This window comes from Anolis carolinensis, chromosome 2 (assembly GCF_035594765.1).
Source record: "Anolis carolinensis isolate JA03-04 chromosome 2, rAnoCar3.1.pri, whole genome shotgun sequence".
Lineage (NCBI taxonomy): Eukaryota > Metazoa > Chordata > Lepidosauria > Squamata > Dactyloidae > Anolis > Anolis carolinensis.
This window is the reverse complement of record NC_085842.1, coordinates 175,814,068-175,839,409: the sequence shown is the minus strand read 5'-3', so window position 1 is coordinate 175,839,409 and position 25,342 is coordinate 175,814,068. Positions and strand designations below refer to the sequence as shown.

The following is a 25,342-nucleotide window of genomic DNA, read 5'->3' as shown; positions in this document are numbered from 1 at the left end:
CGAAATCCAGCACATCTATCTTGTTTGCTGTGTCATAATAATAATAATAATCTTTATTTATACCCCACCACCATCTCCCCGCGGGGACTCGGGGTGGCTCACATTGTTACAAAAGTAACAACACAAATACATTAGCACAATATACAAAGGTTAAAACACAATAAGGTAATAAAACAAAAGTTGATACAACAGTAATAATATCAAACAACCACCAATACAATTCAGTCAAACTTCATAGGTGGGGGAACTGCAACAGCAATATAAAGATAGAATCATTAGATTAAAATACCCAGATAAGAGGGACCTAGTAAAATTCAGAATAGAATTATAATGAGGCTGGTCATCCAATGGCTGTCTCTCCAAAGGCCAACCTATAAACATATCTTATTAATTTGATCTACATCTGCTAACAAGGAAGTTTATAAAGTGTTGTATTTTTTTACAACTGTTCCTCAAACAAAAATAATGTGTGTTGTCGTGGTGCTCTATCATACCACTCCATGTTTCCAGAGAAGTGACTTCTGTCTGTGGCACAGCATGGAAATGTTACATTTGGGATTTCAACTTGGAATAGCTGCTAGAACAGCATTTCTCAATCTGAGGGTCGGGACTCCTGGAGGGTCATGACAGGGCGTCAGAGGGGTCGCTAAAGACCACCAGAAAACACATATTTCTGATGGTCTTGGGAACCCCTTTGCCAGAGACGGCTGAAGATCTCACCATCTGTCCTTCTCTTCCATTTTGGAAACAATGGCGAATCATCACAACTCCCAAAATCGTGGGCCAATCCTCCCCAAATCCCACCAGTACAGTTGGCCATGTTGAGTCTGCATAGCAAGTTTGGTTCAGATCCATTATCAGTGGGGGTCACAGTGTTCTCTAGATGCAGGGAGAACTACAATTACCATCATGTTGGGTCAGTTTCCACCACCCCCCAAATCCCGCCAGTATTCAAAGTGGGTCATATTTGTGCCAAGTCTGGTTGAGGTATTTGTGCCAAGTCTGGTTCAGATCTATCAGTTGGGTGCACATTGCTCTGTCGATGTGGATGAACTATAACTCCCAACCTCTGAGGTCAGTCCCCTCGAAACCCCACCAGTATTCAAAGTTTATTTACTTAAAACATTTATATTCCACCCTTTTCATCTTGAAGGGAACTCAGAGCAGAGCACAACATATATACAGCAAACATTCAATGCCAGAACATAAAATCTATATATATAAAAATGTAATGTGCATAATTAGGACTGAGTTAACAACAAAACCACTGGGCCAAATCACACCAAATTTGCCACAATACTTTCCAAGGAGTGACCAAAAAAAAAATCCAGAAAGAAAACAGAGACAAGGCCAGAAAAATCCCCAAAAATAAAAAAATACTCTGCGCATGCACAAGAAATCTCCCCTTCATACCTAGGGGACTCCATTGTTATCCAACTAGAATACCATTGAATAGCCTCGCAGCTTCAAAGCCTGGTTGCTTCATACCTAGGGGACTCCATTGTTGGCCAACTTGAATACCATTGAGTAGCCTTGTACCTTCAAAGCCTGGCTGCTTCATACCTAGGGGAATCCTTCCTAGGCCACCTTGAATGCCACAAAGAAAACCCCACTTAGGACTATGCCACAGCAACGTGTGGCCGGGCACAGCTAGTAAACTATAAATAAACATAAACACTAACAACAAGTAAAAACAATTATCTCCACTTTAAAATCAGTTGTTTAAAAACCATCTCAGATCTCAGGTTGGCGTGTTGAGTATGTGTAGACTACTAGTTCCATCACCAGTTTGGTACAGAGTGCTCTCTGAGTGTTGGTGAACTTCGACTCCCAGAATTCAAAATCATTTCCCGTCAACCCCACCAGTATTCAATATTGGCCATGTAGGTAGTGTGCCAAGTTTAGTGCAGATCCATTGTGGGCTGGGTTCAGAGAGCTCTTTGATTGTAGGTGAACTATAAATCCTAGCAACTACAATTCCCTAATGACAAAATCAATCCCCCTCAACCTCACCAGTATTCAAATTTGGGCGTATCGGGTATTTGTGCCAAATTTGGTCCAGTGAATGAAAATACATTTTGCATGTCAGATGTTTACATTACGATTCATAATAGTAGCAAAATTACAGTTATGAAGTAGCAATGAAAATAATGTTATGGTTGGGGGTCACCACAACATGAGGAACTGTATTAAGGCATTGCGGCATTAGGAAGGTTGAGAACCACTATGCTAGAGGTTCCTGGAAAATTGTAGCCCAAAATGTAACTCTTCTAAACTCTGTTAAAGGCAGGAGAAGCATGCTGGAGTCTTTCAGTACCTACAAGTTTGGCAGAATTTCCATAACAGACCCTTTGGGGAATGAAAGTGCCCTCAGTTCTTGAAAGCTTATGGTACAATAGATCTGTTCATTTTCAAGGTACCATAAGGCTCTTTGGCACATTCCTAAAGCATGAGCATAAGAGAGGATCAACAGGAATGCCGTAAGAATAAACCTTACATTGCTTCCTCTGGTAGCTCACACTATCTTTGCAGTTTCATCTGGGTACGTTTTCCAACGTTAAATAGGTCTATTTTTAAAAGTTATGCAACATGACCCTGTGCCATGGATCCAATAAATAAAGTCATTCATTCATTCAATTGAATTTAGTAGCATCATCTATTATCAGCAGTGTCACATGTCCTTCTGAAGTCTGGGTATGTATCTCCACAGTTATGGGGGTTATAGAGTATTATTTAAAAAAACAAACACAGAGAGCCTTCTTAATATGCAGCCATTGGTGCATTGAATCTAAAACATATCTGCACTTTGAGTTAAAGTTGATGAAATCAATATAGAACAATATGCCTACATTTAGAGTAGACAAGAGCTTTGAAATTTATTCTCTGATGTTTCCTCCTGACTTCTTACTGGCTTCTAACCCATTACATAACACTCATCAGTCTCAATGAAGAAGAATAGAATCATGGAATCATAAAGTTGGAAGAGACTTCATGGGCCATCCAATCCAACCCCCTGCCAAGAAGCAGGAAAATAGCATTAATAAACTTTAATTATATCCCACCACCATCTCCCTGAAGGGATTTGGGGCAGCTTACAATGCACTCCAGGGTGCACATATAACATACAATAGGTAAAAACAGTACAAAAGTATAAATGTATAAAACAAGTCACATAAAATTATAACAAATCAACACATATAATACAATTTTAAATCAACAGTAGATAAAGCTAACTGCCGTCAATTCACAAAGTGCCAAGTCTCAGCTACATATAGGCCCATTCCCCCTACTCAAGGTCAAAGGCCTGTCTGAACATCCATGTTTACAGGTTGGAACGGAAGAATTGAAGGGTGGGGGTAATCTAATCTCTTCTGGGAGGATATTCCAGAGCCGGGGGTCACCACAGAGAAGGCCCTATCTCTCGTCCCCATCAACAGCATTTGAGACGATGGTGGGACCGAGAGAAGGGTCTCCCCTGTTGATCTCAGAGCCCGTGCTGGTTCATAGAAAGAAATGCTGTCACGAAAATAGCACCCCGACAGATGGCCATCTAGCTTCTGTTTAAAAGTCTCCAAAGAAGAAGACTCCACCACACTCTGAGGCAGAGAGTTCCACTGCTGAACTGCTCTCACAGTGAGGAAGTTCTTCCTAATGTTCAGGTGGAATCTTCTTTCCTGTAGTTTAAAGGTGTTGTTCTGCATCCTAGTCTCCAGGGAAGCAGAAAACAAGCTGACTCCCTTCTCCCTATAACTCCCCCTCACATCTTTATACATGGCCATCATGTCTCCTCTCAGCCTTCTCTTCTGCAGGCTAAACATGCCCAGAATATAGACTTCAAGTCTTTCCTCAACAATATTGATTACAAGGATCACCACAGTGCTATGAGTTGTATGGAAATTCCAACATTGTTAGAAGCAAATATCTGCACTGGGCGGGCTGCCATATTTATAGACATTATCACTTGTCATAAAAAGAATAGTATAGAAGAAAGTATTGTTCTTCTTTTCCAAGGTGTTCTATGAGATATGACTATTCTTTAGATAGATTTGCATTGTGCCTATTGATTCTACCTTTTTTTTTGAGACTATGTTTTTACATTATAGATATGATGGCCAGAATTGAGAAACTGAGAATATGCAGACCACTGTTATGCATATGTAACTGGTATATATTGATGATGTCTATGTGCCCTAGTTTAGGGGCTAAATTGGGAAGATGAAAGTCCTATAAACCCTGCCTAATGGTAAGCAGCTGCTGCAACTCACCAGGGTCTGTTACTCTGTCATTTGGGAGGCAGCTGCCTGATATTTCCACCCATTCTCATGTGAATGATCTCTGGTTTGAAAGGGTCTTTTTTTCTCCCTATCATGCATTAAATCACTCATTGGCGGAGAGTAGAAGGTCAGGCAGCTGCATTTTGATTGACAAGGGAATGGATTCTTGTTGATCCCATTAAGCGAAGTCTTAGCTCTGTCACACCAACATTCAGTGTGCTGTAACACTGTTATGGCGCTAACAAAGTATCCAATGAGATTATGATGATTATTTTTCTTGTAATAACACTAAGAACCTGACAATCTTCTTTGTAGGGAGTATCTAATCAAAACATCAACAATAGCAGTAGCTGGACCCCATCTGTATGATGTCATAACAAAACAAACTTTCCCAGTCCCACATAATTACAAATGTTACAATCCAAATGATAAAAGCAGGCTCTCATCACTAATGGCACATATAAAATTTTACAACAGGTTTTATATATAAGATTCTGAGTGAGGAGTCAGCCAATAGAAAAGAAAAATCTGCTGCTCAATGAAAAAGGCTTTGTTGGTTTGCTATCTTCAACGTTCAGCCCCACCCAATGTCCCAAACCCCTCTTACATACTTGCTGAGTGATGGAGGTACTCCAATGGTTTCCATTTCAGTCTGTGACAGGGCAGTGGTGTACTGAATGATGATGAGACAGGGATTGCTCTGCCAGGCTACTCCCCTCCCATTTATTTATGGAGGTCTCAGTGCTTCGTTCTTGTTTTTGGTTGGCAATTAGGAGATTTGATTATTAAAAATGTTTGAAGGTATCATACCATATTGTGTGTGTGATATTGAGAAATCAGACCCCAAATTATGAATTATTATCTGTGGCTCCACCGGAAAACATAGCCAGTCATATGGTCATTTCTAACTGCCCTAAAAATAAAATTTCTATGAAATTCTTTGAAAATTCCACAGAACACAAACTCACCTCACCTTTACTTCACCCAGAGAAAAATCACCACAATCTCTACACAATGAATTAGGAAGAATGGAACAGAGACATCAACGCATTTTGGATTTCCTTTATCTGCCTGGCATGATATGATCTGAGCTAGTCTGGGAATGTTCCCTTTTCCCAAATCACTGTATTGCCTCCCTGGGGAGAAGTCTATTGACTAAACAACACCTGAGGGTAGCTTATAGTGTGTTAAGATTAACCCATCAAACCCAACCCATCAAGCTCATCATGGGCTCATTTCCCAATGCCACACCACATACTTTTCTAATTGCTCCAGTCTCAGACGTATATCAATAAATGGACTAACAAACTAGTAAAATGTGGGCTAGACAAAACTACAGTTAGGTGGATCTGTAATTGGCTAAGCAAACGAACCCAAAGGGTGCTTACCTGTGTCGTCTTCATCTTGGAAAGAAGTCACGAGTGGAGTGCCACAGGGTTCCATCCTGGGCCTGGTTCTGTTTAACATCTTTATTAACGACTTAGACGAAGGGTTAGATCATCAAGTTTGCAGATGACACCAAACTGGGAGGGATAGCCAACACTCCAGAAGACAGGAGCAGAATTCAAAACGATCTTGACAGACTAGAGAGATGGGCCAAAACTAACAAAATGAAGTTCAACAGGGATAAATGCAAGATACTTCACTTCGGCAGAAAAAATGGAATGCAAAGATAAAGAATGGGGGGCGTCTGCCTAGACAGCAGTACATGTGAAAAAGATCTTGGAGTCCTTGTAGACAAAAAGCTAAACATGAGCCAGCAATGTGATGCGGCTGCTAAGAAAGCCAATGGGATTCTGGCCTGCATCAATAGGGGTATAGCATCTAGATCCAGGGAAGTCATGCTCCCCCTCTATTCTGCCTTGGTCAGACCACATCTGGAATCACACTGTGTCCAATTCTGGGCACCGCAGTTGAAGGGAGATGTTGATAAGCTGGATTGCGTCCAGAGGAGGGCAACTAAAATTATCAAAGGTCTGGAGAACAAGCCCTATGAGGAGAGGCTTAAAGAACTGGGCATGTTTAGCCTACAGAAGAGAAGGCTGAGAGGAGACATGATAGCCATGTACAAATATGTGAGGGGAAGTCATAGGGAGGAGGGAGCAAGCTTGTTTGCTGCTGCCCTGCAGACTAGGACACAGAACAATGGCTTCAAACTACAGGAAAGGAGATTCCACCTGAACATCAGGAAGAACTTCCTCACTGTGAGGGCTGTTCGGCAGTGGAACTCTCTCCTGTGGTGGAGGCTCCTCCTTTGGAGGCTTTTAAACAGAGGCTAGATGGCCATCTGTCGGGGGTGCTTTGAATGCGATTTCCTGCTTCTTGGCAGGGGGTTGGACTGGATGGCCCATGAGGTCTCTTCCAACTCTACTATTCTATGATTCTAGGTTTATGCACAATGTATGGGGGAGAAACCCCATGCAGTGACCAGGGGATTTCCAGTACCATCCATTACTCTTAGCCCCTCCCTATGAATAGCAAGAGCAAAATAAATTGTGTAACAAGGAGTATACACACCCAAACACACAAGCACAGATTGCTGAATTCAACCTTTTCTATTGCCTTATTTGGTCTGCTTGCACAGAGGTTTCTAGCATATGTGTTAGTATTTATAGCTTTCAGTTCAGCATACATCTACACAGCCCCCAGCCTGGTGCTTGCTATAGGGGTGGTTATTCATTCCCTTAAGTCCATTTTGCTCCAAGACAGCCTTTGGAATTCCGAGAGCAAATCCCGGCAGCCGTAATCTGAGCAGCCTATTCCTTCGCCCAAACTGTGCATTAATAGAAGCCTCACTCACAGCCGCCTGGTCATCTGATACATCTCAACAGCTGTAAGCGCTGTTGCTTGCCTCCCCCAACCCTCTCCTTGCTACTCCTCGTTGCCACTGCAGGGCTGACATTTGAACATGCTTAGATACGCCAAGACTTTGGAAGACAACTCAGATGACTTGCAGTGTTCCTTGTCACCAGCAGATTAATCCAGAACCAGCCTGCACTACTGCGTCTTGGCCTAAGCCTCCCAGCCATGACCGAAGGCAAGGCTTTGAAAGTCCGGGTGACTTTTGCCATCATTTTGATAGGAGTCGTCTTAATGTTCACAGCGGTGGTGACGGACCACTGGGCCGTGCTGAGTCCTAAGGTAGAAGAGTACAACGCTACCTGCGAGATGGCCCACTTTGGACTCTGGCGGATCTGTATAAAACGGATCTTCATGAAAGAGAACGAGACGGACAAAGAGCAGGGTTGTGGGCCAATAAGCCTGCCGGGAGGTAGGTGTCCCCATATAACCGCCTGACAATGTTCTGCAGAATATCTTAAAACAGCAAGGCAGTTTGAATGTGAGAGGGCATGCTGGGAGAATGGAAATGTCACTACCAATGCTGCTTTTGAGCTAGCCCAAAGCTATGTTCTTTTTCACACTTCCCTGAGGATCTTTCTGCTTCCTTGGTATGTATTGTGTTAATGTCTGGTGCTGTCCCACTCTGAAGGGAAATTATTGGGGGAGTTGAAAAGCAAAGAGGAGACAGAAGACGAAATATGCTTTCTCTGGATCCTTTGATCACAGGAGTGCCAACGAACCCCGCCTTGCCAAGTCTGACATAAATCTTTATCCGAATGGCAAGGGTGGGGGGATGTTGGCTTATATAACCCCTACAGTTTCAGACCACGTACTGGCAGCATTTCCATTAAATAGTGCTCCTGATTTGGATAATTATGTAAGCGGGGAGGAGAGGGGGGATACATCAAAATATAAAACTAGTTTATGGCCAAAAGCTACTCTGAAGAACTTTTAATTGCTTAAGATAATAGAGGACTGTCGGCAATGAGCCATTTCACGGCAACTAAAAGATCTACAGGTACATTATAGCTAGAAATAATCACAACGAACCCTGTTTTATGTACATCTTCATGTATGGCAGTGGAAAACAACGCCGATAACAAAATCCTAGGAGCTGCTTACATGAGGAGTGCTGCAGCAATCTGGCTTGTCTCCTGTTGACACTCCTACTTGACCTATGACCACAACCCCTCTTCAAATAATGATCAGATCAATAGATCTGGGTGAGAAGGAAGATTAAGGTTGTAAAAGCTGACTTTCTTGTTGTCCCTGTGCATTTGTTCAAGGTATGAGTTGATCATGCACATGCATATAGAAGTGACTGACTCATATAGGCATATATGTGTTCCATTCAGACTATTGATAAAGGCACATTATGTATGGAATAGTGTTGATCAACATATTCTCCCATCCCCTACCATGTGCTTTTCCTAACTTCTGTGCATTTAGGTTCCTGGGTTGATCTCTCTGCTCCACTAAACCTGAGCAGAGATATCCAGGCAGGATGAATTAGGCTCCTTCCGCACAGCTGTATAAAATCCACATTGAACTGGATTATATGGCAGTGTGGAATCAGATAATCCAGTTCATAGCAGGTCTTGTGGATTATCTACCTTGATATTCTGGGTTACATGGTTGTGTGGAAGGGACCTAAGATACTTCAGGCTTTATGGGTTCTGGACTCTGGGGTTACCAGACAACCTTTCTTCTTATGGGCTGTGAGAACTGGTGACAAGCCACACCATCCTATGGGATGGAGTTTATAATGGAATAACCTGGTCATTGGAGAAGGCAGCGGCTCTTTGCACATTAGAAAGGAGGGGAAAGAGTATCCTCCGAAAAGATGACATAGCTTTTGCATTTGCATTTAGGACCTCCAGTGGCTCAGTGTGTTAAAGCTCTGAGCTGCTGAACTTGCAGACCGAAAGGTCCCAGTTTCAAATCCAGGGAGCAGAGTGAGCGTCTGCTGTTAGCTCCAGCTTCTGTCAACCTATCAGTTCAAAAACATGCAAATGTGAGTAGATCAATAGGGCGGGACGGTAATGGTGCTCCATGCAGTCATGACCTTAGAGGTGTCTACGGACAACGCCGGCTCTTTGGCTTAGAAATGGAGATGAGCACCAGCCCCCAGAGGTGGACACAACTGGACTTAACGTCAGGGGAAACCTTTACCTTTACTTTCTTAGGACCTTTATAGATTTGCATATGGGGGCATATAGGTGAGAATTATGCTTATTGGTTTACTTATCCTTCATTTCTCCCAATATAGGAACTCAAGGCAGCTAGTGTGTATGTGACTATGTGCATTAGTTTCATAAATTGTTTAATAATTATTATTAACCTAATAATTAAAGTTTAACTTTTGTGCACAAGAGAGAATGGCAGCAGGCACCTGTGCTACTAAAAAGGTACAAATGCCCCATCTTTCTTTGTCACCTAGAATTATTAAGTGTTTTAGCCATGACAACACAGAATTATAAAGAGTTTTAGCCATTCAATGATAATCAAGGTGGTCAATTGCACCATTCACACTTGCCTCAAGCAGACAAGAATCTTTTCTCCCACCCTGAACAATCCACAGATATATAAACCCCACTTGCCTAGTTTCCAACAGACCTCACAACCTCTGAGGATGCCTGCCATACATGTTGACAAAATGTCAGGAGAGAATGCTTCTGGAACATAGCCATATAACCCGGAAAACTCACAGCAACCCAGTGATTTCGGCTATGAAAGCCTTTGACAACACAACATAGATTGTGTATGTGGCTTGTCCTCCTTTTATTGAGAGCACCACGGATTACATTACCTTAGGAGGCAGGTATGTTGTACCACTGTGGTCTTGTGCTGCTTATTATGTCATAGTGCACAGAACTAAAACCAGTCTTTGCAGAAAGCCCCCAACACAACATCAAAATTGTCATATTCTATTTCCTCAAGTCTGGGCATCTGAGATTGACCGTATTATTACACTAGAGCTGAAAGAGTAGGCAAAGAGTATGCTTCCCATCTGAAATCCTCTTACAGAAGTCTGGGATGTATAGTTTAGTGAGACTCAGGAACTGTCTGGCTGAGCCTTTTAAAGGCCTCTCTTCTGAACTACAACCTCCAGGATTCTGCAGGAGACAACCAGACGATTTCAGATGAAATGCACAATGATTCAGCTCCAGTCTGATACCAAATATCTGCAAAATAATTTGTCCTTACCTCATGCATAAAATGTCCCTTTGTTTTCAAAATGAAAATGCACCTTTTGATCTTTAATACATTTTTTAAAAACCCTTTAAATCCACAGTTTCCAGGGAGGGGAATTTTAAGGTATTATTTGTTAAATGTGTCTTGTACCCCTAATCAGATCCAGGTAACAGGACAGGGAGTTAAGTTTGGAGGGCTGGCAACAACAGATTTAGTTGTCTAGGTCTGGCAAGCAGGGGTGCCTTGGTGTCTTCTTTTTAGGCTTGTTCCTAGGGTTATTTGTGGTGCTGATTCAGAAAACTGCATTGGATAGACCACATCAGCTTTAGGTTATTAAATATGGTTTTTTGATAATCTGGATTTTATGGCATTATAGAAGGGGCCTGACTTCCCTGTGCTAGTGATCCACTACAGTCCAGACCACTGCAACTTAATCTATGAGTCCCGACCCCATATGGGATCCCCTTAGCTCACTGTTTTGTTAGATCAGTGTTTCCCAATCTGTGGTTCATGGACCACTAGTGATCCCCAAGAACTACAATATGGTCCATGGCCTTGCCTGGTCTCATGAAACCTTCTTATAGTGCCAAGGCAATGGGGTTGTTGGAAGGGGAGAGACTGACTACCCACAAAAGCCTCCTGTCTGCTGCTTCTCCTCCTCCTTCCTCCCCGAGCAGAGCAGTTCCATTTGGCGCCTGGAAGTGGGGGCGCCTTGGTGTCTTCATTTTTAGGCCTGTTCTTGAGGTTATTTGGGGTGCTGATTCAGAAAATTGCATTGGATAGACCACATCAGCTCTAGATTATTAAATATGGTTTTCTGTGGGTGAGTAGATGGTGACTACTGGATGGCATATTTTCTGTATCAGAAATTAGAGCTGATGTGGTCTATGCAATACAATTTTCTGAATCAGCACCCCACATAACCAAACTGAATCTAAAGTTGACTAAAAACTGATTCGTAACCCTTTGGTACTAATGTTGGTCAAAGTGGTCCCTAGTCAAAGTGTCCCTGATCAAAAAAGGGTTGGAACCACTGATCCAGCAGAACTGCCTTTTCCTTGCAATACATTCGCCACTTCCTCCTACTGCTGTGGCTGCAATCCAGCTTAAAGTTGTTTAGTGCAACAAAAAAAAATCCAAATCCTTCCAGCAGCTCAAAAGAAAGGTATAAAGATCTGGAGAGGTGACAACCAGTCACTGTGGACTTGCATCTTATGGCCAGAACCTTTGAAACTGTTGTTTTCATTCCCTCACTCAGGGCAGGAAGAGAGAGCTTGATAGGGACTGGCTTTTGTGTATTTGTTTGTTTGTCTTGCATGCGAAAGACCTATGGTCTAAGCATTAAATAAATTTGGATTTGGATTTTGGATAGGGACTGGGGAGACATGCAATGGGAATGCAAGGGACAGGAAAACAAGAAAGGATATCGATCCATGGGTTTTTGCATACCAAGTGGGAAAGTACCCACAGGTGCTACAGTTGTGTGACCTAAACTATTCTGATAAATTGAACACATGACGATGCCAGAAATGCCGTTTTGTTTCGAGGTGGCTTCAAGAAGGATGTGGACTGTATAGCTTTCAATACCAATTTTAGTCTGGATTAAGACGTGTGTTTAATGGGATCAATCCCAAGTAGGATAATGCTATTTGGAGCTGGAACACAGTCCTCATGTGAATTCCATCTGATTTGCACATTTTGCAAATTAGTCTAGTTAGGGAAATTTCATTTACATGCATTAACTGCAGATTTAGCATGTTAATCGTTGTTAATTGTTGCACGTTTTCACCACTATATTTAAACTGTCAAATTCTTTCTTACAGTTACAATTGATCTGAGGCCCCTTCCACACAGCTGCATAAAATCCACATTGAACTGGATTATATGGCAATGTGGACTCAGATAACCCAGTTCAAAGCAGATATTGTGGGTTATCTGCCTTGATATTCTGGGTTATATGGCTGTGTGGAAGGCACCTAATGCAGATTAATATTCAAAGTGCTAGATTTGTAATAGGAAGGGAGAAATCTCTGTTTGGTCAAAAAATCTGCCATGTGCCTGGATCTTCACTGCTTCTCAGCAAACATGCCTTTTGGATTCCATCATCCACACCAGTCAGCAAACTGTTTCCCATTATTCCCTGTACTGCCTCGCCTCACACTTGCAATGTACCTCTTCCTTGCTTTTTTTTACCCCACAGCTTACACTGGCCTGTTTCCTACTTTCCCACTCTCTTCTTCACCTCATCTTGCAATCTCACAATGTATAGGTTGCATTTCCCCAATGGCATCTCTCTCTCTCTCTTCATTTCAGAAAGGCAAGAGTAGGCTTGCTTCTTGTCAATCAACTTGACAGAAGATGGAGCCCACCTTTTGTCCTGTATCTTGGCTTATACAAGAGTTAGCAACTTATCTGTCTTTTAAGAAAGTTTAGAATTCAAGGCAAAAGACAATCCAAGAAATCACTAGGTGATATGCTAACAACCTGGGTAAAACCAGGCCAACTGGCTGGTATGATATTAAGGATAAATACTAGACACGTCCAAAAAATCGTTTTGAATCGTATATCGGATTTATTTCGGATTGTTCTCGCTTTTTGATCCGCATTCTGAGACATTGTCTCACAGCGCAACCAGCAATGTAATTCGAACCATTGTTGGCCCATTCTCTAATTGTCTCTTAATGTTTTGTTAATTTCCCCCCCCCCCCCAAAAATTGATTTCCAGTGTCCTTCTTGCTTACAAATATAGCAAGGGAATTTCTAGTTTTCAAAGTATCTTTGTACTCCTTGCCAGGGCATTGCTTGGCATGGTGGTCACTGGTCCATTTCTAATTGAAGGCATTGGGTTGAGGCTTGTGGGATTACATAGCCAGATACACCATTGATTTCCAGTGTCCTTCTTGCTTACAAATATAGCAAGGGAATTTCTAGTTTTCAAAGTATCTTTGCACAATTTGCAAGGGCATTGCAAATTTGATGAGGATAGCTCAAGAAATGAGGGCGGGAGAGCCCTGTAAAAATCCCCCCCTCCAGGGCTCCTTTTGGGGGGGGGGGGCAATTGTGCATGCGCGTCTGCCATTTTAGAAACATTTAGAATCTACGAATTTTCGGAAATATCCAAAATTTTTGGGTGAAAAAAATCATAAATACTTTCTATATCGAAGCGCCAGCGCCCCCTACTTTAGAAACGAGAATGGAAACATTTTTTTCATCAATCGGACATGCCTAATAAATACTGTAAGGACTCCCAATTAAAGAGCCCCCGGTGGCGCAATGGGTTAAACCCTTGGCCGCCAGAACTGCTGACTTGAAGGTTGGGTTGCTGACCTGAAAGTTGCTGGTTCGAATCTGTGGAGAGTGTTGATGAGTTCCCTCTGTCAGCTCCAGCTCCCCATGCAGGGACATGAGAGAAGTCTCCCACAAGGATGATAAAAAATATCAAAACATCCAGGCATCCCCTGGGAATCGTCCTTGCAGACGGCCAATTCTCTCACACCAGAAGCAACTTGTGGTTTCTCAAGTAGCTCCTGACATGAAAAAAAAAGTCAATAGAAAATCTTTTCCCAGCCTATCAATTACCATTCAGTGATTTCTGTATTTGATCTATCTTTCTGCCCCTGGATGCTAAGATCCCATCATCAAGCTTTTGCAAACACTATGAGTTTGTACATGTCTTGTATCGCAGCAGAGTTACTTTCTCTGGAAAATAAGAGCCAGTTCCTCTTCTCTCCCTAGCATCCTGTCACTCTTGGGAATATCATCATTCTCTTTCTCCAAGGATCGTTTTTCTATTAGGCAGAGTGAGGCAGTTGCCTTAGGCAATGAATATAGGAGAACAACAGCAGTATGAGGGGAAAGAGCTATGTGTACCGGTAGGAGTGAACCACACACACCCCAAATACAACCTACCATATTCAGGTGCCAAGGAGGACATGTCTGAGGGTTGTTGTATGTCTTTTGGGCTGTGTGGCCATGTTCCAGAAGTATTCTCTCCTGACGTTTCGCCCACATCTATGGCAGGCATCCTCAGAGGTATGAGGCATGGATAAACTAGGCAAGGAAAGGAAAATATATATATCTGTGGAGAGTCCAGGGTGTGGCAAGAGGCCATGAAAGCCTTCGACAACACAGAGGACATGTCTCATTGACGTTGCATTGGAGAGTGGGTGTGCAAAATGGCCAGTAATTCTGATTAAAAGCACCAATGGCTATGAAGAAAATGCACTAAGGGAGACATAAATGCAGGTCTATAGGAACAAAGAGATGCTCACAACCTCTGAGGATGCCTACCATAGATGTAGGCAAAACGTCAGGAGAGAAAACCTCTGGAACATGGCCATACAGCCCGAAAGACACGCAGTAATCCAGTGATTCCAGCCATGAAAGCCTTCAACAATACAAAGAGATGCTATGTTAACAATGAACATTAAGCAAATTCCAGTCTTAGAAATAAGAAGAAAATGCTTGGGGGCAGGAAGAGAGGATGAGGAAAGATCCCTTAATGTGTTGAATTACAACCCAGAGGAGTGGGTGACACATTAGGAGAATTTGGTCCACTGAACACTACTTAACAACTGTGTTAAGTGTTGAATATGGTTACATTCCCAACAAAATGAAATAAGGTTCAACCATGAGTATGGTAGAAGCATGTGCACATGAGGTAAAAGAGAGTTCTGCTGTTTACATCAGAAAGTGAAATGTCTTCAGCCGCCTTTCCTTCTCCCATGTGTGATGCAGCAACATTTGTTGCTCTCCACAGACTGCTCAGTCTTTTTGATTATTAATGCAGTCTTCTTGGCCCAATTTCAGCTCGGTTTTCCTCTCTACCAAGCTACTGAAACAAAAGAGAACATTTCACACAACTGGCGTTTTCCAGTATCTGTCCTGTTCTTATAAGAATTCAAAAGCTGAGCCACAAAATTTGCAATAATCAATAGTTCGAGACCAAGAAGCCATAAATCAGAATGTCTAAGGCAGTGGTTCTCAACCTGTGGGTCCCCAGATGTTTTTGGCTTTCAACTCCCAGAAATCCTAACAGCTGGTAAACTGGCTGGGATTTCTGGGAGTTGTAGGCCAAAACACCTGGGGACCCACAGGTTGAGAACCACTGGTCTAAGACATTCAATAGAAAGGCGTGGTGGTCACAAGGAGAATTGAAATTGCTTTCAATACCAGTCAGGACACACCAGTCTTCTTTTATCAAGCTTCAGCTCCTGCCAGCCCACATTTATTTATTTATTTATTTATTTATTTATTTATTTATTTATTTACAGTATTTATATTCCGCCCTTCTCACCCCGAAGGGGAATCAGGGCGGATCACATTACACATATAAGGCAAACATTCAATGCCTTGACACAGAACAAAGACAAAGACAAACGCAGGCTCCAAGCTGGCCTCGAACTCATGACCTCTTGGTCAGAGTGATTGGTCTCAGCTGGCTGCAGCTGGCTGCTCAACAGCTTGCGCCACAGCCCGGGCCTTGTATGGGATAGCCTTAGTTGCCCATGGGCTACCAGCTAGCTAACCTACCAGGCCACCTTGTATAGAAGAAGTCCCCAGTGGTACAGTGGGTTAAACCCTTGTGTTGGCAGGACTGGTGACTTGAAGGTTGGGTTGCTGACCTGAAGGTTGCCGCTTCGAATCCAACCTGGGGAAAGCTCGGATGAGCTCCTTCTATCAGCTCTAGCTCCATGCGGGGACATGAGAGAAGCCTCCCAAGGATGGTAAAAACATCTAAACATCTAGGTGTTCCCTGGGCAACGTCCTTGCAGACAGCCAATTCTCTCACATCAGAAGCGACCTGCAGTTTCTCAAGTCACTCCTGACACACACAAAAATGTATAGAATCATGTATGACGCGACCGCATGTTAAAAGTCCAGATCTCATCTAGCACAAAAAAAACTTAACTTATCAAGAATCCTCCTTCATTTCATTATTGCAAAACACTGGGTATCAATCATTAATATTATCACAGCATCAGTAAGAAAGATACAACACCAACAATTCCATTCACACTCAGTTCCTTGCCCTAATTGTCAGTTAGGTAGCAGCAGCGAAGATAACTCCAGCAGAATGTGTTTTGCTAAAGCTGAGTAAACAGAGTAGAAAGAGCTGTCATGCATTGATACATAAATCAAAGTGGGGATTAACCATTTCATTGTGCCTTAATAAAAAAAGCAACCAGATCAACAAACAAGAGATTCTTTTTATAAAATGAATCTTTTACCTAAAATTATGTGACAGCCATAGGCTGTAATTCCGTGAATGTTTTTAAACGGCAGCTTTGGAGATAATTGGAGTGGGTTCGTTGGAGTATTCAGTGTTTAACCAGGGTCTCTCCCACTTTTGGTGTGCCTGTGATTAAGAGGTGAAAGCTCGCCAGAAGACAAATGGAAAGCTTTCAATTTGTTAACAGAAACATTAGCAGATGATTGCAAAGCTTCAGCACTTTAATTTCATATTGTACAGCCCTGCACGGCCCTAGATGTCTTGAGAGCCTTATAAAAATAATAAAAGATAATTGCTGGGCATAGTAAATTACAATATCTGCCATTCAAAAGAAATGTGAGGATTTATGAAAGTCTTGGATGACAGGAAGCTGGGGGGGAGGAGGGAACACCCGGAGATGTTATTTACAAGGCAGTTGAATAAAATTCCAGGAATGCTCAGCAAACTAACCCTTCCACTCTCAATTACCCACTCCCTCGGATGGGTGCCATAAATTTTAGTTACACTTCTCTGCCTTGACTCACAATCTCTATAATTGCCTATTTGTTTACTGTGCACATTTGCAGGCGAGGGGCGTGAAGGGCTCAGCTATGTTCCATCCATGCAGGCACATGCTGACATCCATCAAGGGCAGCAAACATACTTGAGTTGCATGGGTTATGAATCTGTTTTATTGAGACAGCTGGTTGTTTATGGGCTTCAAATGGATCCCAGGGTTAGGCAGATTTCTGCATTTCGCCCACATTCACCCATAAAGAGAAACCAGTCATTCAAATATACATAGGATGTGTTTGTGCATATCATACACACACATGTGGTGACTGATATGGTGTCATAATTAGCTATTCCAAGAACGAATGTATTAAATAGACACTGCCTCCCCTCCATTTTCAATATTGAAAGTGGTCATAGCAACAACAACTAACCCCCTTGGAGGCCCGGTTAGCAATGACATCATTTTGGTGCCAAGCTGAAATATGGCTCTTTATCAAATAAACCCTTTGGGGGTCAAAGCATCTCAGCTTGATTGGATTGTTGTGTTCAGTGCGAGCATGTGATTCTCGGCTTTTCTAAAACATCTACATTATTTGACAGGCTTTACACTGTTTGAAATTGTTTTAAATTTATGTATGTATTTATTTATTATTTACCATATTTATATCCCGCCTTTCTCTACCCCGAGGGGACTCAAGGTGGCTTACAAATGGCACTTATACAGTGCCTTGGGCATAAAACACAGACATGGGATAGAATTATACAAATTAAAGCAGACATAAAACATAATTAAAATACATATCAATATGAGACACGTCATATTGCTCTAATCGATTTGTATCTTATAATATGGGGCAGGATATGCTTATTGGAGTACAGTATTTATTTATTATTTACCATATTTATATCCCGCCTTTCTCTACCCCGAGGGGACTCAAGGTGGCTTACAAATGGCACTTATACAGAGCCTTGGGCATAAAACACAAACATGGGATAGAATTATACAAATTAAAGCAGACATAAAACATAATTAAAATACATATCAATATGAGACACGTCATATTGCTCTAATCGATTTGTATCTTATAATATGGGGCAGGATATGCTTATTGGAGTACAGTATTTATTTATTATTTACCATATTTATATCCCGCCTTTCTCTACCCCGAGGGGACTCAAGGTGGCTTACAAACGACACTTATACAGTGCCTTGGGCATAAAACACAGACATGAAATAGGAATATACAAATTAAAACAGAAATAAAACATAATTAAAATACATTCCAATATGAGACACGTCATATTGCTCTTTTTTAAAAATGTTGTCAATTGTTTTAAATCGTTTTGTATCTTATAATATGGGGCAGGATATGCTTATTGGAGTACAGTAGAGTCTCACTTATCCAACATAAACGGGCCGGCAGAATGTTGGATAAGTGAATATGTTGGATAATAAGGAGGCATTAAGGAAAAGCCTATTAAACATCAAATTAGGTTATGATTTTACAAATTAAGCACCAAAACATCATGTTATACAACAAATTTGACAAAAAAAGCAATAATGCTATGTAGTAATTACTGTATTTACAAATTTAGCACCAAAATATCACGATGTATTGAAAACATTGACTACAAAAATGCGTTGGATAATCCAGAATGTTGGATAAGCGAGTGTTGGATAAGTATTTATCATTTCAAATGAGCAAGTTAATACATAAACATTATGGAAACATGAATTTGGGGATGGGGAACTGGCATATCTGGAACTAATTCTTCCCCACTCAGAACCCTGCACAGATTACAGAGCACTGTTAAATATGCCCAAATATAGAAACAATAAAATAGAAGTATCCAGAAGTAGATACAGCCAGCAAGCTACGTGAGAAGTGAAATACCACTGAAGGGGGCTTGCAGAAGAGGCAATCCGTACACCTGTTGTGGGGTGGGAAAGTCCCAAAAGTGCAGCCTGGGTGACTGTATTTTGTCCACTCTGCTTTAATAGGGTCAAGGCAAGAGGACGATGACATACATTTTGTTCCTAGATAAATGATGTGGAAAGCTCTCATAGTAGCACAACTAGTTGGTATAATTTGTAAAATAACATGGAAACGAGCATGCCTACAGTCCGGGAAAATGTGCAGCTCATTCCACCTTGGTTTTTGTTCTCTGTTTCTCAAAAGATTGATTCCCTATGTAGGATAAATTCAAACTTAGTTTTCAATGTGACATGTATAACGCGGGAGCTCTCACTAGAAGCCAGTAAAAGGTAAAGGTTTCCCCTGACGTTAAGTCCAGTTGTGACTGACTCTGGGGGTTGGTGCTCATTTCCATTTCTAAGCCGAAGAGCCGACGTTGTCCGTAGACACATCCAAGGTCATGTGGCCGGCATGACTGCATGGAGCGCTGTTCCCACCGGAGCGGTACCTATTCATCTACTCACATTGGCATGTTTTCGAACTGCTACGTTGGCAGGAGCTGGAACTAACAGCAGCCGCTCATGCCGCTCCCGGGGTTTGAACCTGGGACCTCTGTGCTTTAACGCACTTCGCCACTGGGGCTCTCACTAGAAGCGAAATTATGAAAAAAAAGCATAATGCTTCAAAATGCTACAATACGAACATTAAATAATATTTAAAGGGTCATTCCAAGTTGCAGTCCATGAATTAGTGTTGGTGTTTGGTCACCATGCCACTTTGAACGCTCTCCATTCCATCTGATTTCAGAACCTAACACAAGTCAGTCCTGGCTAATCTCGGGTGGGAATGCACCAGGGAATATTAGAGTTTTCCAAGTAGGGCTAGGAAATGAATTAATCCCTGAAGAGCCACTGCTAATCCTTGAAGCAGACAGTTCTGTGGACCAATGCCCTGGTTCAGCATCTCAGGATGACTGCCTTTTGAAAGCACTTTGCATTTACATAAGTGTAAGGCAGCAATTTTTTCAGAGCACCAATATCTCCTGTGTTGCTTTTGTTGTTTATTCATTCAGTCGCTTCTGACTCTTCATGGTCTCATGGACCAGCCCACGCCAGAGCAACCTGTCAGCCCCAGCTCCTTCAAGGTCAAGCCAATCACTTCAACGATACTATCATCCATCTTGCTCTTGGTTGGCCCCTCTTCCTTTTTCCTTCCATTTTCCCCAGCATCATCATCTTCTCCAAGCTTTCCTGTCTTCTCATTATGTGGCCAAAGTACTTCATCTTTGCCTCTAATATCTTTACCAGGCATTATTTCCTGGGGGATGGACTGGTTGGATCTTCTTGCGGTCCAAGGCACTCTCAGGATCTTCCTCCAACACCAAAGTTTAAAAGCATCTATCTTCCTTCTCTCAGCCTTCCTTATGGTCCAGTTCTCGCATCTATAGGTTACTACATGGAATACCACTGCTTTAACTATGCGGAACTTCGTTCCCAGTGTGATGTCTCTACTCTTCACTATTTTATTGGGGTTGGCCACTGCTTTCCTCCCAAGAAGGAAATTCTTCTGATTACTTGGCTGCAGTCTACAATAATCTTCGGGCCTAGAAATATAAAGTCTGTCCCTGCCTCCATGTTTTCTCCCTCTCTATTTGCCAGTTATCAATCAGTCTGGTTGCCATCATCTTGGTTGCCATAATCCTGTGTTGCTACCACAAATTATATTCATTAGCTAATCAATCATAAGGTTTCAACATGCAAAGCCATATAACAGACACAGATGCTTCTGCACGCCTATACCTAAGTAAATTGTGTCAGTGTTAGCCATGGGTTCAAAAGTGTGCTGAAAATGTTCAGAATCCTCTAACCCTGAAAAAAAAAACCAGGGGAACACTTCTATTGTTGATGCCCATTCATTCACCAAAGACCTGCATGACTTAGAAAGTGACATCTAGGATCCTGCTGGTGGCATACATAGATGTAACATGAGTTTACACAGAAGAGGGAGGGAGGCAACTAAGGAACGTAAACTGCCATCCATCCTCATTGCAACTGCCTCTCCCTGGGACCTCCATGTCTATGAATAGAGCTTTGAATCAGAATGTCGGGAGTATGTCCCAAAAAGGATATATGCTTGTAGAACCCCGGGTTACATAGGAATAGGCCACCAAAATGATCTGGTCAATGATAGGCCCATATTTCTAAAGATAGAAACAGCCCTTCTGGGGCCCCTTCTACACTGCCATATAATCCTGATTATCGAAGCAGATAATCCACATTATCTGCTTTGAACTGGATTATATGAATCTACACTGCTACATAATCTAGTTCAAAGCAGATAATCTGGATTTTATATGGCAGTGTAGAAGGCCTGAGGGCCCTTCCAAACAGCCATATAACAAGGCATATCAAGGCAGAAAATCCCACAATACCTGCTTTGAACTGGGTTGTCTGAGTCCACACTGCCATATATTCCAGTTCAAACCAAAAAATGTGTGATCTTACTCATCTGCGTGGAAATGGCCTGAGTCTTCTGATTATTAAAAAAGCAAGCAATGAGGCAACAACTTGTGTTGTTAAGATGCTCAGGTTGCACACATTGTGTTCCTATCAATGCCAAAAGGAAAGATGTTGCAATCTCAGAAGTGAGGAGAAAAAAATGTTATGGTTTCCTTTTCTTACAAAGAAGAACAACTCAAATGAGGATTAAAATCCCTAAGTAAACACAACAATTTTACAATAAATCATACACCAAGATAGCAGCTTGATTCAAAAGGGTCAGGTCAACCCGTCCAAGTAATTGTTGAGGGATTATATACACCATTTCTCATCACTTTAATATACACTGTACACAATCATCATTGCTCTGGATTTGTTTGAGAGACATAAACATGTAGTATAACACACCACCTGGCAGTGAAAGACTGTAACAGATAGCAGCTTTTCCGGAATAAAAAAAAAGCATTCCTGACTTAGAATGCGATACAGCAAGTTTAAAAAAACAAACAAACCTCCAACAATATTGTTTTTAGCATTTGTATGAAATTAACTGTCATTGTTCTACTGTGCAATAAAGGGATCCTACTCAGGAAAGTACTGCCAGGTGCAGTGTCCCACAATATCTGCTTTGAACTGGGTTATCTGAGTCCACACTCAAATAATGTGAGATTTTCTGCCTTGATATTCTGAGATATAGGGCTGGGTGAAAGGGCCCTGAGTCACGCCCAAAGCTACTTTTAAACCACTACTGTTTTAATCTTAACTGGGTTCATTATAGAGGATTGTTTTGTTCATTTCTTCACAATGTATTCTAATCCCCACAGTCCTTTCCGTTCTTATTATACACAAGTGCCTCCCCAACCTATTTTCTGATGCTGTACTTCACTATGAAAGTTAGCAAGAATGCTAACAGCATAGCAGTGCAGGAAGCTAATCAGAAGGCGCTGTAACTAAGGGCCCGTCCAGACAGTACCTTTATCCCAGGAGCTCTCACGTCAAAAAAAGAGGGTGGCCAAATGCCATTCCCTCAAAACGCAGGGGGAATTGCTACAAATGGCAAAAAAAACATGAGATTTTCAGGTGCAGGAATATCCCGGTTCTGGCCCAAAAATGCGGATCTTCGAATGTCTGTATGTCCCTGCATTTGGAAAACATGAGATTTTTTTTTATCTGGGTTTGTTCCTGGGTTTTTGATGCTGGTTCCTGATTGGTAGTATGCTAAAAAAGACGGTGACAGTTGAGTACAAGGTGAAAACTTTGTCCTGGGAAAAGAAACTTCGTCCTCCACACTTAATGAAGTTTGTGACACATGAACAAAGATTTTGCTATGTAATCAACTTTCCCCATGTTTTTAGGATAAAAGCAATCAGGAGCAGACATGTATAACCCAGGAACAGCACCCTGTAGTTCCCAGGCACAAGTACACAGCTAAACTTGTCGGCAGAGATGGCCATGCAGCCTCTATAATCCAGGAACAGAACGTATACAATGATTCGGATATTTGCATATTCGCATCTCAAGTTTTTTTTTTTTAAAAAACTGCCAAAATTTCCGGCGGACATCCCACAGTGGCCATCTTGGGAGCCTCTAAATCCCACAACAAAGCAGCTTTTGGGAATCATCCTGGACTACTCAAGTCTAAATGTAGTTAGATAGATGATAGAGTTAGATTGAGGGAATCCTTTCCCTGTTTCCAAAGCATGCCTAGACAGGCTTTACTGTGTTTCACTCTATCCTGTTTACGTCACATCCCTTACTTTGAAGTTAGTAGAAATGTGAATCTTTAGGGACACTAATTTCTCATTGGTCAGAATGTCTTTTATGGCCCCAATAAACTGGACCATGAGGTTGGAACCATTTTGGTTCTCTCTTCTCCCTTTGTTCTTCTAGCTAACAACACGTCCTGCCCTCTCTCCTGGCAAGATGTAATTATTTAGATGTTTGTTATTTGTCTTTTCTTATTTTTCCTTCGAAACCAGTCTAGAGTAGACTAGACAGCTCCCAAGCCTTTCTATCTACAATGGAGTTCTTTTTACCTGAATAAATACTTTTTGAACTTTTATTGAGACTCTGCAGTCCATTGCAATCCTAAATGGTCAAAGGTTTCTCTTTGCTCGCCCCGTGTAAGTAAATGTTGCATTTGAAAGCTTTTGCTTTTGCTACTCTGCTGATTTTTTGTGGAATCTCCCCCAGAGAGGGTTAAATTGAGTCTAACCACTCAGAGATTACCACAACAGCAGCAAGTGTGGGCAATGGAGACAGAAATCCCGGGACCAACAGGTCAGTATGTGGACCTCTTCTGAAATCCTGGAATTTTTTTCCCCTCACTAAAACCCGCGATTTGGTGCTGTCTGGAAGCACCCTCAATAGGCCATATAAATCCAGTTTGTTATAATGTTTGGCATTATTTACCTGAGTTGGATCTTCTTGTGATCCAAGGCAATTTCAGAATTTTCCTCTAACACCATAGTTCCACCATCTATTAGAATTATTTTTTAAAGTTCAGATATTTTGAGCAATCTCTCTTTTTAGGGTTGAGAAGAGCTCTCCCTTTTTCAAATACTGTTGAAAAGAATATAATATTTCTCTGCTAAGCACTAATCCAGAGAAAATTAAGCACTTTTCTTTGCTTAATTAATGTATAACCCATCATTTTCTCAGCTTGGACTCCAAGGCGGTATGCTATGTCTTTAAAGTACCATACAAATGTAAGACTCTTAATATAAAAAGCCTGCTATTAGATCCAAAGTAGCCCAGACTGCAAATACATTACGCCATATATACTCCTTGATGAGTCAGAAAATAAATGACTAAAAATTGCCCCCCAAAAGCTGAGTCAACGTGACTGAAATGCTGAAATAGGAAGCCAACGTAGGTTCCCCTTCCATTATTCTTCTCTTACCCAAACCAGTGACAGAAAGGCAGCCCTTCCTCCTTTGCTACTTCCTTACTTTATTTATTTGACTGAGCAGAGTTCACCAGTAACATGGCAGAGTCATTTTGGTCACTTCATGTGGAATGGCCACTTCTAATGAAAGCATAAACCTTTCTGCGGAGATACTGTGACGGTCATTTTTAATAGGGGCAAGACCTCAACATGGCTGGGTTGACAGTGGAGAAAAACAATCTTTTCAGTAATCTGGACCTAAGCTATAAAGAAATTTATAAACTGTGCCTGGACAGAAGGCATTAGTTTGTGCAGTGATTGCAATCAGAGGTTATGTGTTTTCTTAAGTTTGTCTCAGTTAACTTTCTGGCTGCAGCATTTTGGATCAGGGGAAGTTTCTGAATATTTTGTTCTTCAGAGGCAACTTTGCATGTTCAAGTAATATAAACAGCGTGTAAATTAAGACCCTTCCACACAGCCATATAACCCAGAATAGCGAAGCAGAAAATCCCACAATATCTGCTTTGAACTTGGTTATCTGAGTCCACACTGCCATATATCCCAGTTCAAAGCAGATAATGTGGAATTTTATTCAGCTGTGCGGAAGGGGTCTAAGGCATCTGGCTGATCTGATATCTCCAGAAATAGGCAGAGCTGGTGCACTAGTTGTAACTGAAAATTGCTACCAGAAAATTGCAAATTCGTCTGACTGCTAGAACATGCAACATATGTTTGGGCCTGTCTTAGGCAAAGTAAACTGAGATGACATTTTTGAAGGGTGCTATTTGTTTGCCTGATTTGTTGCAATTGTATATACTGAATTGTTTGCAATTTATCTTCCCAAACTCATTAGGTTTAAATGTGCTTTGGCTAAATAGATCCCACCGTCTTCAGTTGTATGTATTTGCATCAAATGGAGAGGAAATTACGGTACTTAGAATGTCACTGTGCTGTTTTAGTTAAGCAAAACTATTCAGAGATAATGTCAAAAGTGTTCCTGATAT

General features: G+C 41.7%; 1 protein-coding gene and 1 long non-coding RNA gene across 2 annotated transcripts in view; one reads left to right on the top strand and one right to left on the bottom strand.

The window, feature by feature from the left end:
* The window catches only part of LOC134296374 (uncharacterized), a 55,026-nt gene that overhangs the window by 10,044 nt on the left and 19,640 nt on the right, over nt 1–25,342 (bottom strand). The gene's annotated exons all lie outside the window — the stretch shown is intronic.
* The window catches only part of cacng1 (calcium voltage-gated channel auxiliary subunit gamma 1), a 45,570-nt gene continuing 27,349 nt past the window's right edge, over nt 7,122–25,342 (top strand). The window contains exon 1 of the mRNA XM_062971145.1: nt 7,122–7,545. Within this exon, the coding sequence (XP_062827215.1) occupies nt 7,302–7,545 (244 nt within the window). The 5' untranslated portion in view covers nt 7,122–7,301. The remainder of the gene's footprint in view (nt 7,546–25,342) is intronic.